The 12,523-nt window shown below is 40.2% G+C and overlaps 1 protein-coding gene across 1 annotated transcript in view; it reads right to left on the reverse strand.

Moving 5' to 3' along the window:
- The window catches only part of LOC135310869 (junction-mediating and -regulatory protein-like), a 132,395-nt gene that overhangs the window by 51,451 nt on the left and 68,421 nt on the right, over positions 1-12,523 (reverse strand). The window contains exon 5 of the mRNA XM_064439940.1: positions 542-707. Within this exon, the coding sequence (XP_064296010.1) occupies positions 542-707 (166 nt within the window). The remainder of the gene's footprint in view (positions 1-541; positions 708-12,523) is intronic.

Raw genomic sequence — 12,523 nt, forward strand, 5'->3', positions numbered from 1 at the left:
ACTTGGCAGTGATAGGTTAGCGGTTGGACTCGATGATCTTAAGGGTCTCTTCCAACCTTAACGATTCTATGAATTTGCAAGTAACTTAGCACTGTTTGACACGTCCTTGAACTGAAGCAACGCGGCAGTAAAAAAACACAGGAGCATGGGAATGCTAAGAAGGATTTAAGTAAGTAAAAACAAATGAGGTAGCGCAAATAAAACATCCTATTAGAATGTAGCATAAGGCGTGTGTTTAGAGTTAGCTGATGAATAACAGAAATTGTTTGTGCGTGTGATCGCGTGAGGAATGTGTCAAAGATATATAAGCAGTGAAAAGCTGACAATAAAGGTTGTCTGCAGAACATCTGTCAGGAGTCTGTGACATTCATCCCTGCAAAGTGTAAATTTTAATTTAACAGTACTTATGTTAGAAGATCCAGCTCTTCACGTGGCAAAAAAAAAACCCTGTTCTCATTTCATTCTCACAGGCTTTACTAGAATCTTAGGAAGAGAATTATCTTTTACAGATTACGTCTTAATTAAAATGCATAAAAAGCACCTGATATCAGTCTCCTGATGCTTTCAAGTTGTGCTGTCAGCAGCAGCTCTTCACATTTCAAGATCTCAAATTGGACTTCATATAATTGAAGCTGTATATCATAATAATCAGCTTCTAACTGGTCCAAATGGGCTACAGCTTCTGTACCACCTTTCAGACTCTGCATCTAAATGGAAAGAGAAAAAAGGAAACACAATTCCAGGATAATAAGGAGAACAAACCCACAGACTTCATGATTACAGCTAGATACAGTCTGGTACTGCAACAAATATACCATGTTAAAATTGAACACATCAAGAGAAGGTTTTGAGCAGCCACACACTTTCAGACACCTTTAATACTTGACACTTTTTCTGCATGGTAATAAAAAAAAAATCCATGGCACTGGATTACTTTGACTGTCAAACTGACAAGTCATATAGTGAGTAGTGTGAAACATCCCTACCGCTCTTTTACTCTACTACTTGATTCTCTGAGCATAGATAATGAAATTAGTATTTTCTTGTCTTCAATCCAAAAAGACTAAAAGCTGTTTTGCTAATGGCATATAGAAAACTACAGATAAAACTGTCACTTAAGTTGAACTTGAAATTACATGCACTGATCCTCTTATCATTACAACTTAACTGAGGAGTTTCTCAACAAATTACTTTAAAAAAAAGTGAAGGGGATAAATCAGTGCACGTTTTATATATTTTATTGCATAGTTAACCTTCTTAACAAAGCAGAACATCTGTCAAGCCACAGGCCTTTATATTACTTTTCCCAGTTTTTCCTCCAAAATTCTCATAACCTCTATCTAGCACTGCAGTTTGAAAGGAACACCACAAGAAAATTTAAGAAAACACCAAGTTCTATCTAATCAGAATGTACTGAATTTTACAGTATTGTTGTTTCTGGAGTCTTTCACAGGGGGGAAAAAAAAAGGTCTATATTAAAATATACATATTTTAGTGCTTATAAATTGTCCTATCCCTTTTTTACAGCATGCAAGCTTTTAGCACCTGCATCATTGTTTGACAGGGATTTCATGGTTTAATTAAACACTTAAGGAAACAATTCTCTAAATTATGCTTCTTTCCATATGAGATTGATAGATGGAAGGCTTACGAATTAATTTTTGTAATTTCTATTTTAATTTTTTTTTACTTTACTGTATACTTACTGAATGCATCTTTTGTATATCAATTATTAGCCTGAAAGGATCAATAAGTCTTTAGGTGAATATCCTAAATCTTACAATCAATAATGTATAATTTGTTTCAGCCCAGTGTGACACTAAAATGTCTTGCTATGCCATTCTATTACTCTGCATCCATATTAAATTACTAATTGTGTCCAAAACAGTATGTGGCACGATGATAGGATATTTGGAGTGAATTAGAGGCTAGTTTTCAAGACAAAAGGACTGATTCTCTAGAACCTTCCAGTTTTTCATATGAGAGTTATAGTGTTCATTTGTCAGGTAGGGTATCCTGGGTTTTGGCATTTTTAAAGGATTTTCTCATTGTAAAAAACAATCATAGGAAATTTTTTTTTTCAAATTAATGCAACATCATTCAAACTTCTACCACACTTTTGTTTTGTCAGTAAACTGTGAAATTCACATAAATTTATAAATTTTTTTCTTTAAAAAATGTTTCTGAATTTAAGTCCACAGACTTTGCATAATGACTGCACAGAGACATAAATGGGCTGTCTTCAGAAGTATCAACTAACATGTTATAGCAGCTCAAAATTTCATTCAGCCGCACTAGTATCTGTGTGATAAAGGACCTGTCTGACAACCAAATCTTAGCCCTACAAGTGTACATTACAGATGCTACAAGCTACCTGGTCTGTTTTAGGGGTACATCACTGTATTCCATTTTCAGGTGCAACAGTAATTAATGGGAAATTAATATTGTTGTATGGTCCTCAGCCAGATATCCTAGCTACTTAAAAGCCCCTCATAAAAAAGAAAAATGGGGACCTTTAATTTCAACCATTTATGTTAAAACTTTATGTGAGATACTATATATGTGTGATAATTCAAACCAACATTATCACTTTTAGGAAAGTTTCAGCATTGTTAAAAATTTAAGAGTGGTTCAATTCTTCATGTTACAAATTGCTATCTAATCTGTACTAGTAATTTGCTGCATCCTTGGTAGGAAAGATATGCATGTAAAAGAGGTCTCAGGCTGATCAACACAGTGAAAGCAACATGAAGAACTTTAAAGTGAGAATGTAATTATAGGAAAGAAACATTTTGCAGTTGGACAAATAACTGAGATCTGAGTTCAATTTCCTGCTATGCCACAATTTACTGCATTAACTCAAGCAAATAATTTAATCTCTCTGGCCCTAATTCAAGTAACAGTGTTTAAGGTCTTTGTTGTCACTTACTATGAATGAGAAGAATTTAAGCAGGAACTTAGCTTTCTTAATAGTTCTATGGCAGAAAAGTCTAATCTGTAAACACACACACAGGTAAACAAAGATATAATGGATTAAAACAGAAAGCCTCTGACAAGAACGATAAACACATATAATAAAAGGACAAGTGTCAAAATTAATAGAAAAATAGCCAAACATGGAATACAGAACTGAGGGCCATCAAATCTGGCTTTCCACCACCATGGAATGCTTTTAGACTAATCTAAAGTTAACTGCTTTCATAAACTGAGTTCTTAAAATAATTTCTATGTTACTGTTGTTCTTATTCTGCTTTTGTAAAAACAAAACAAAAAGCTTCCACAAAACTCTGCTTGTTACTCCCACTGGAAGTCTGTTCCAGATACTCCCTCCTAACTGCCAGAAAACTTCTTCCATATTTCCAATGTATTCACAATCAAATAATAACATTTGTTCTTGTGCCAGTACTGAACAGCAACATGCATTGCTCTTCTTGACTAATATTTATTCCCTTTAGTATATTTGTGGAGAGAAATTTTGTATCATCTCAGCCTTTATTTGTTGAAACAACTTCAAATCCTCTCGTAAAGTAGACCTGTTCCTGGCATCATCGTGATAGCCCTCCCTGCAACCGCTCCAGTTAGAACTGATCTTTCTTGGGTAATCAGAAACACATGGAAGAAAGGTATAAAAGAAATCTCACAAGTCCATGTGCAGACACTAACACCTCTCCTTTTGCTGGAAATACCTGATTTGACAGACTGGAGAGCATCTGCTGCTGTACAACCCTGTTGCATTGGTGGCTCAGTCATGTTGCTACCAAGTTATAAGACTATGGTCATTCTCATGTGCTGTCATTTACAAAGTAATTCATGGTAAAAAAATTGTAATACTCCTCCCTAGCAATACATATTAATAGAAAATTTAATAATAGCTATTATCCAGTCTTTCAAATAATCTGTTATTGTTTAAATAGAATAAAAAGTCATGTTTCAATCCATCTCATGTGAATCCTAACTGTTCTCTAATTCAAATGTTAATTTTAATTCATCACCATCACTGTCTGAGAAATCTCAGAAGGGAGTAAAATTCACAAAAAAGCTCGGGTCTTTAAGTGTGAATATGGAAGCTCATCCTCAAAACCAACAGAAAATAACTTTAAAGAATTTCTAAATTATTTTATGGGAAACAAGGAGCACTCTGACCACTGATAAAAGGCTCATATCTAGCAACTTGTGAAACAGAAGTATTCCTTGAACCAGTTAAGCATCAGGAGTCAATTATAGTCAGGCCATAGTACAGGATATAATATTATAAAAAATGAGGTTAAGATGATCACTCACAATTAGTATCCTGGGCAATCAGAAAAATTTCAGACACTAAAAGAAACATCTTTCCCCCCATGAAAAGGGTGTACCACTATTTTTAGAAACACTTTTTTCCAAGGCTAAGTGTTCAAAAAATCCATAGACAACCTACTAAACACCAACAGTGTTCTCAGTCAGATCTGGTCTTTGCTCTGAATTTTCATTCTTTCAGTCTATTAATTCTCAACTCAAACTCTTATAAATTAGTTTCTTGAGCATTTTAATATTTTTAAAAGAATATTTTCTATGCCTAGAACATTAGCTAAATGGTTTGCCTGAGAAGGTATTTCGGTTTTGATTTTCTAACACTACAGTGAGTCAGTTTTAAGTGACCATAAATATCTGATCTTTTTCTTTCTCTTGGCAAATGGGAACTAAACATCAGTGATGCATGAAATCCTTCAAACAAAAAAAGTATCTTCAAATGCTAGGGTTTGCCCTCTTTAATAGTCTTTAAATTAGATTACCCAGTCATTCTCTGGGAAACACAGTATAAAAATATAAATATAAAATATAAATTATTGTATTTATGGTATTAAAAAAAACTTACGTGGGATTTTATTAATTATATCCAAAGTAGGTTATAATTTTATGAGTCATTTTCTAATAATTTCTTACTCCATTATTGAAAGCCTAACTATGACTACAAGTTTTGTCTATAGAATGCACCCCATTACTTGACCTGAGGTCCTTAAAACCGTCTGCTTTTTATTTTCTTTAAAACACAATGACCACTTAAAATAGTTTTTATTTCAAAGGTTTTTTAACTTTTGATTGAACTGGAGAATATTACACAAATATTTAATGTAAGGTTAAAGAATAAAATTTTCATTTTTACTGCCAATTTTAGTTTGCCAATTTGAACACTGAAAGAGAAGAAAGCAAAAGCATTACTAATCTGTTATTAAAAAATATAATTATGTTTAAATAAATTTTCAAAGATTTCACAATTTCAGTTTCTTACTTAGCCTTTCCAAAAAGCTGTCACAGAAAGAAAAAGTTAAAAAAAGACAAGGAAAGCTACCAAAGTGAAACATACTTTTCTGAAAAATATAATGTTGCATCTTTACCAAAATCACTGTCCATTTCTTACAGAAGATTAATTTTCAAAAAATAGCTATTCATGCCTTCTTGAATAGAATCCTTAATAAAATTCTTATTTTTGCCGATGCATCCAACTCAGACAAAAGTAAAAGGACAGTCATGAAATCCAAGATATGCTTAAATACTCAAAGTCATTGGAAGCAAATACATCTTTGATTCATGCTTAATGTACAGGAAAGTACTCTTAGAATTATGAAACTATGGAAAACATTCTTAAAAATCCTGAGCAGTACTTTGTTGGAATATGATTTTATGAAAATATCACAGAACATTTATGTAAATTAAAAATTGTTTTTGAAGTGTATCTTTAGAACTCAACTATACACTTCTAAAAGGAAAAAAAGAGAAAACTAGTTACTGAATCCTATATATGCAAGAAGGGGCTTCTTGGAATTTAAGTGTCCAGTCACTCACTTCCATTTGTCCAAACATTTCTACATGATTAGAGAATTACAAAGGATTCTCACTGTGATTTCATGTTTCCGTTTACTGTCATGAGGACAAGACTCCACAACCAATCCATGAAAGCACTCTGAGGGTGATGGGACCGATGAAAACTTTCCTTCTGAGTTAGACCAAACAAAATTTAGAACTATAACAGATGGAACTTAAGAGGTACAAATCAGGAAAATATAAAAGCGCAATATGTAATTTGTGTCATTTCTTTAAATTTTTTAAAAAACATAAGCATAGGGCTAACAAAAAAAAAATTTAAAAAATTATAACTAACCTAATTTCCTCTTCAATTCAGACTTCACAGATGTTGCTCAAATTTCAAGTATCTATGTATGCAAAGTTACAGCCCATATGCAGCTCCTCCTACTGTACCTGAATTGCTTAAATCCCTTATCACAGTATACGTGCTAATGCCCTCCTTCCACATCATGGAGATACATTAGTGATATATTAGAATCTCTAGTTTTCCTATATAAATCAAAATATTAAAACTGTCATTTTATTAAAATTTAGAAGACACTATCACTATTTAAAAGACACCATAATTAACATGGACAGCTTCTGCAAGCAGTTTTTGATGTGTGACGGGAGTAGTCTTCAAACAACCCATAAACGAAAAAAGGAAATACATTTTGTTGTGGTTCAGCCTCAGCTGGCAACTAAACACCACGCAGCCGCTCACTCACTCCCCCCACCCATGTGGGACAGGGGAGAGAATTGGAAGAGCAAAAGAACTTGTGGGTTGAGATAAGCACAGTTTAATAATTACAATAAAAGAATTATAATAATAACTATGAAAATAATGACAATATTGTTAATATAATAAAATGGAAAAGGGAGGGAAAAAAAGGAAAAAAACCCCACAGAAATACAAATGATACAGCCGCTCACCACCCACCGACTGACACTGCCTGTCCCCAAGCCATGATTGCTGCCTCCCTCCCCCGGCCAGCTCCTCCCAGTTAACATACTGGGCATGACGTTACATGATATGGAATACCCCTTTGGTCAGTTTGAATCCACTCTCTTAGCTGTGCCCCCTCCCCTCCTGGCTTCTTGTGCATCCAGCAGAGCATGGGAAGCTAGAAAAGTCCTTGACTAGTACAAGCGCTACCCAGCAACAGCCCAAAACATCTGTGTGTTATCTCAACATTTTCTTTTTTTATACTAATTTCAAAGCACAGCACTATGCCAGCTAGAGTGAAGAAAATGAACTCTATCCCAGCTAAAACCAGGACAGTATCCACCCCTTATTCCATATCATTTACATCATGCTCAGGTCCCATACTATCCAATACAATTTCAATAATCCCTACCCATCTTCTCATCCTTTAACAGAATATACAGATTTCATTTATCATTCCCTAGTCTATGGACCACTCCTGTAAATTATCTATGAAATGTCCATTGAGTTCATTTAGTCCATCACTTTGGGTTTCATCTATTATAAGAGTCTTTCAGAGAGGTGCTGTGTGCGGTGTCGGATTGTTGCATACTGAAGTCAGTCCTTGTTCCATCACCGCTGCAATGTTACTGCTTGTTCTCTCACTGCTCCACTTTGCTTGGTTCGATTTAAAGTTCATTTTTTACTATTATTAATTGGGAGATTCCCACCATGATACCATAGACATGGCATATAGCAACCATAGTAGTGATGACATACAACATTATATAGCAATTAACAGCATATTATTCAGTTCATTGGCTGTTTTCACCCAAAATTAAATCCCCTTGAGGCACATACCGGACTCCTCCATCCTCCCGCATCACCCACCAAGTGCACCCAGGTCCTCGAGCAAACGCAATCCCACGAATGGGTTTGCCTTTGCCTGAGGCAGGAATAACCCACACTGTTTTGCCTAACATATTTTTAACGTGCACTACAGGGACTCTATCCCCTTCCACAGTACGTAAGGATTCTGATTGGGCAGGGCCAGCTCGCCTGGCAGATCCCCTCGTGTTGACTAACCAGGTGGCCTTTGCTAAATGTGTATCCCAGCGTTTAAATGTTCCACCACCCATTGCTCTCAATGTAGTCTTTAATAGTCCATTGTATCTTTCGATTTTCCCAGAGGCCGGTGCATGATAGGGGATGTGATACACCCACTCAGTACCGTGCTCTTTGGCCCAGGTGTCTATGAGGTTGTTTTGGAAATGAGTCCCGTTGTCTGACTCTGTTCTCTCTGGGGTGCCATGTCGCCACAGGACTTGTTTTTTGAGACTCAGGATAGTGTTCCAGGCAGTGGCAAGGGGTACGGGATATGTTTCCAGCCAGCCGGTGGTTGCTTCCACCATTATAAGGACATGGTGCTTGCCTTGATGGGTTTGTGGGAGTGTGATATAGTCAATTTTCCAGGCCTCCCCATATTTATCCTTCAGCCATCGTCCCCCATACCACAGAGGCTTTACCCGCTTTGCTTGCTTGATTGCAGCGCACATTTCACATTCGTGGATAACCTGCACAATAGCGTCCATGGTCAAGTCCACCCCTCGATCACGAGCCCATCTGTATGTTGCATTTCTCCCTTGATGGCCTGAGGTGTCATGGGCCCACAGAGCTAGAAATAATTCACCCTTATGTTGCCAGTCCAGATCCACCTCAGCCACTTCAATCTTGGCAGCCTGATCCACCTGCTGGTTATTTCGATGTTCTTCAGTGGCCCGACACTTAGGGACGTGAGCATCCACACAATGTACTTTCTCAGCCAGGTTCTCTACCCGGGCAGCAATATCTTGCCACAATGTGGCAGCCCAGATGGGTTTGCCTCTGCGCTGCCAGTTGCTTTGCTTCCATTGCTAGTAACCAGCCCCACAGGGCATTCGCCACCATCCAGGAATCAGTATAGAGATAGAGCACTGGTCACTTTTCCCGTTCAGCAATGTCTAAGGCCAGCTGGATGGCCTTTACCTCTGCAGACTGGCTCGATTCACCTTCTCCTTCAGCAGTTTCTGCTACTTGTTGTGTAGGACTCCATACAGCAGCCTTCCATCTCCGGTGCTTTCCCACAAGGCGACAGGACCCATCAGTGAACAGGGCGTACTGCTTCTCGTCTTCTGACAGTTTGTTATACAGTGGGGCTTCTTCAGCATGTGTCACCTCCTCCTCTGGCAATATTCCAAAGTGTTTGCCTTCTGGCCAGTCCATAATCACTTCCAATATTCCTGGGCGACTGGGGTTTCCTACTCGAGCCCGTTGGGTGATCAGTGTGACCCATTCAGTCCATGTAGCATCAGTTGCATGGTGTGTAGAGGGGACGTTTCTTTTGAACATCCAGGCCAGCACTGGCAGTCGGGGTGTCAGGAGCAACTGTGCTTCAGTACCAACCTCTTCTGAAGCAGCTCAAACCCCTTCATATGCTGCCAATATCTCTTTTTCAGTTGGAGTATTGTGGGCTTCGGACTGTCTGTATCGACGACTCCAAAACCCTAGGTGTCAACCTTAGGTTTTCTCTGGCGCTTTCTGCCAGAGGCTCCAGGTAGGGCCATTCTCCCTGGCTGCAGTGTAGGGCACATTCTTTTCATCTTGTCCTGCCCAGAGTGGCCCAAGGGCTACTGCATGAAATAGTTCCTGTTTAATCTGTTGAAAGGCTTGTTGTTGCTCAGGGCCCCATTTGAAATCATTCTTCTTCCAGGTCACTTGATAGAGAGGGCTTACGATCAGACTGTAATGTGGAATATGCATTCTCCAAAAACCCACAACGCCCAAGAAAGCTTGTGTTTCCTTTTTGCTAGTTGGTGGAGACATGGCTGCTATTTTGTTGATCACATCCATTGGGATCTGACTACGACCATCTTGCCATTTGATTCCTAAGAACTGGATCTCTTGTGTGGGTCCCTTCACCTTACTTTGTTTTATGGCAAAACCGGCCTTGAGAAGGATTTGGACTATTTTCTTTCCTTTCTCAAAAACTTCTTCTGTATTGCCCCACACGATGGTGTCATCAATGTATTGAAGGTGTTCGGGAGCTTCTCCCTGTTCCAGTGCAGCCTGAATCAGTCCATGGCAAATGGTAGGACTGTGTTTCCACCCCTGGGGCAGTCGATTCCAGGTGTACTGGATGCCCCTCCAAGTGAAAGCAAACTGTGGCCTGCACTCTGCTGCCAGAGGGATGGAGAAGAATGCACTAGCGATATCAGTTGTGGCATACCACTTGGCTGCCTTTGACTCCAGTTCGTATTGAAGTTCTAGCATGTCTGGCACAGCGGCACTCAATGGCGGCGTGACTTCGTTCAGGCCATGGTAGTCTACTGTTAGCCTCCACTCTCCATTAGACTTCCGGACTGGCCATATGGAACTGTTAAAGGGTGAGTGGGTCTTACTGATCACTCCTTGGCTCTCTAGTCGGTGAATGAGCTCATGGATGAAATCAGAGAGTCTCGGTTGGTGGGATATTGCCGCCGGTGCACTGTTGTGGTGGCGATCGGCACCTGTTGTTCTTTGACCTTCAGCAACCCCACAACAGAAGGGTCCTTCGAGAGGCCAGGCAAAGTAGACAGCTGTTTAATTTCCGCCGTCTCCAAGGCGGCTACACCAAAAGCCCACTTGTAACCTTTTGGGTCCTTGAAATACCCTCTCCTGAGATAGTCTATGCCAAGGATGCACGGAGCCTCGGGGCCAGTCACAATGGGGTGCTTTTGCCACTCATTCCCAGTTAGGCTCACTTCGTCCTCCAATACAGTTAGCTCTTGGGATCCCCCTGTCACTCCAGCAATGCTGCTGGGTTCTGCCCCTATATAGTTTGATGGCATTAGGGTGCACTGTGCACCAGTGGCCACTAAAGCTTTATACTCCTGTGGGTCAGATGTGCCAGGCCATCGGATCCACACAGTCCAGTAAACCCGGTTATCCCTTTCCTCCACCTGGCTGGAGGCAGGGCCCCTCTATTCCTGATCATAGTATGAATCACTCACGTCCTGTAAATATGAATCATGAGTGTCACTGTTAAGATCAGTCAGGACATCAGCGCTTCTGCTCCTCTGTCTGGGGAATTGCTTCCTGGAAACTGGAGCAGCAGCTCTCCTGGAGAAACTCCCCTGTGTGATTGTTTTCTCTTGCAGCTCACGTACCCGTGCCTCTAAGGCTGAGGTAGGTTTTCCATCCCACTACTTCATGTCCTCTCCGTGGTCACGCAGGTAAAACCATAGGGTGCCCCGTGGTGTGTATCCTTTCTCTTGAGCAAAGGGATGCTTACGCCTAATGGCTGAGATACTGGTCCATACTGGTGGGGAGTAGGACATATCTTCTTTCAGTTGCTGGACCTCTCGGGACAGTTTCTCAACAGCAGAGACGAGCAAGGAAGAGAGATTTGCTTCATACTGCTGGAGTTTAACAATCAACTCAGCCAGCGTTGGCATCTCGTCATCTTTCCAAGACATTACTGCCAATGAGTTTGCATACAAGGATGGTGCGCTCCGTACAAGCTTCCGCCACATGGGTCGTGTGCACTCGGCTTCATCTGGATCTTTGGATGACTGTTGATCGTCCAGGTCACTGTAAATCACCGCAAGCACGGCTAGTTCCCTCAGGTATTGGATACCTTTCTCCATGGTCATCCATTTTCCTAGGTGAAATACAATATATCTTCCTTGAAGGGGTACCTTTCTCTCACACCTGACAGGAGTCGCCTCCAGAGGCTGAGGGCTTGTGTTCCTTTTCCAATTGCTTTGTCAATGCCCCCTTCCCTAGAGAGGGATCCCAGTTGTTTGGCTTCCTTCCCCTCTAATTCCAGACTACTGGCCCCATTATCCCAGCATCGGAGCAGCCAGGTGACAACGTGCTCACCTGAATGACACCTGAAATCTTTCCGTATATCCCGCAACTCACTCAAGGATAGGGATCGGGTAGTTTCTGTTTCTTGTACACATTCTTCCTCTTCCTCCTCCTGTTCTTGTGATGGCCCTGGTTCTTCATAATCTCTTTCTAAATGAGTTGACTTTCTCTTCCAAGATTTCTTCTTGAGTATAGGGGCGACTGATACTGGCACGGGTTGGTCCTCTGATTTGGCTGCAACGCTTGTCACTGGGGTTGGAGTAGCTGCAGTGTCTGTCATGGTTGTTTGAGTGGCCGCAGTGCTCGTTGCTTTCCTTGTCTTTGTCTTTTTAGATCCAGAGACCTTCTCTTCCCCTTGCAGGAATTGAATTTTGTTAAATAGGCCTTGATAGGCATGGGCCAGGCCCCAGCGCATTGCAGTGATTTGTATCTCTCTGGAATTGCCAGGGTGACAACATACTTCCTCCAAATATTCTACTAATTTTTCAGGATTCTGCACTTGTTCAGGGGTCCCACAACACTGGGGGTGCCCACCGTCTTAGGCATTTGCCCATACTATCCCACATACCCTGCCACGCATAGCTATGGAGCCTTTGGGCAGATCTCTGGATTATATTCTTAAATTGCTTATTAACCTTAGACAGAACTGACACCGTCTGCCAAAGCAATACCAGCAGATGTATCTTAACTACCCAAGGATGTTCAAGATACTGAAAAGTTGTTGTAATGAAGGAGGAGACATTATATAAAATGGTAGCTAAGGTGCCATTCTGTATTTCCTCCATAAAAAGCCTCTCAGAGGAGGAGGTCTAATTGCTAATTGCCTCCATGAGGTGGTACCCAACGTACAGTAACAGCTTCCATGCAAGACCTAAATAACCGATAACA

The sequence above is a fragment of the Phalacrocorax carbo genome (genome assembly GCF_963921805.1).
Source record: "Phalacrocorax carbo chromosome W unlocalized genomic scaffold, bPhaCar2.1 SUPER_W_unloc_3, whole genome shotgun sequence".
Taxonomy (NCBI): Eukaryota; Metazoa; Chordata; class Aves; order Suliformes; family Phalacrocoracidae; genus Phalacrocorax; species Phalacrocorax carbo.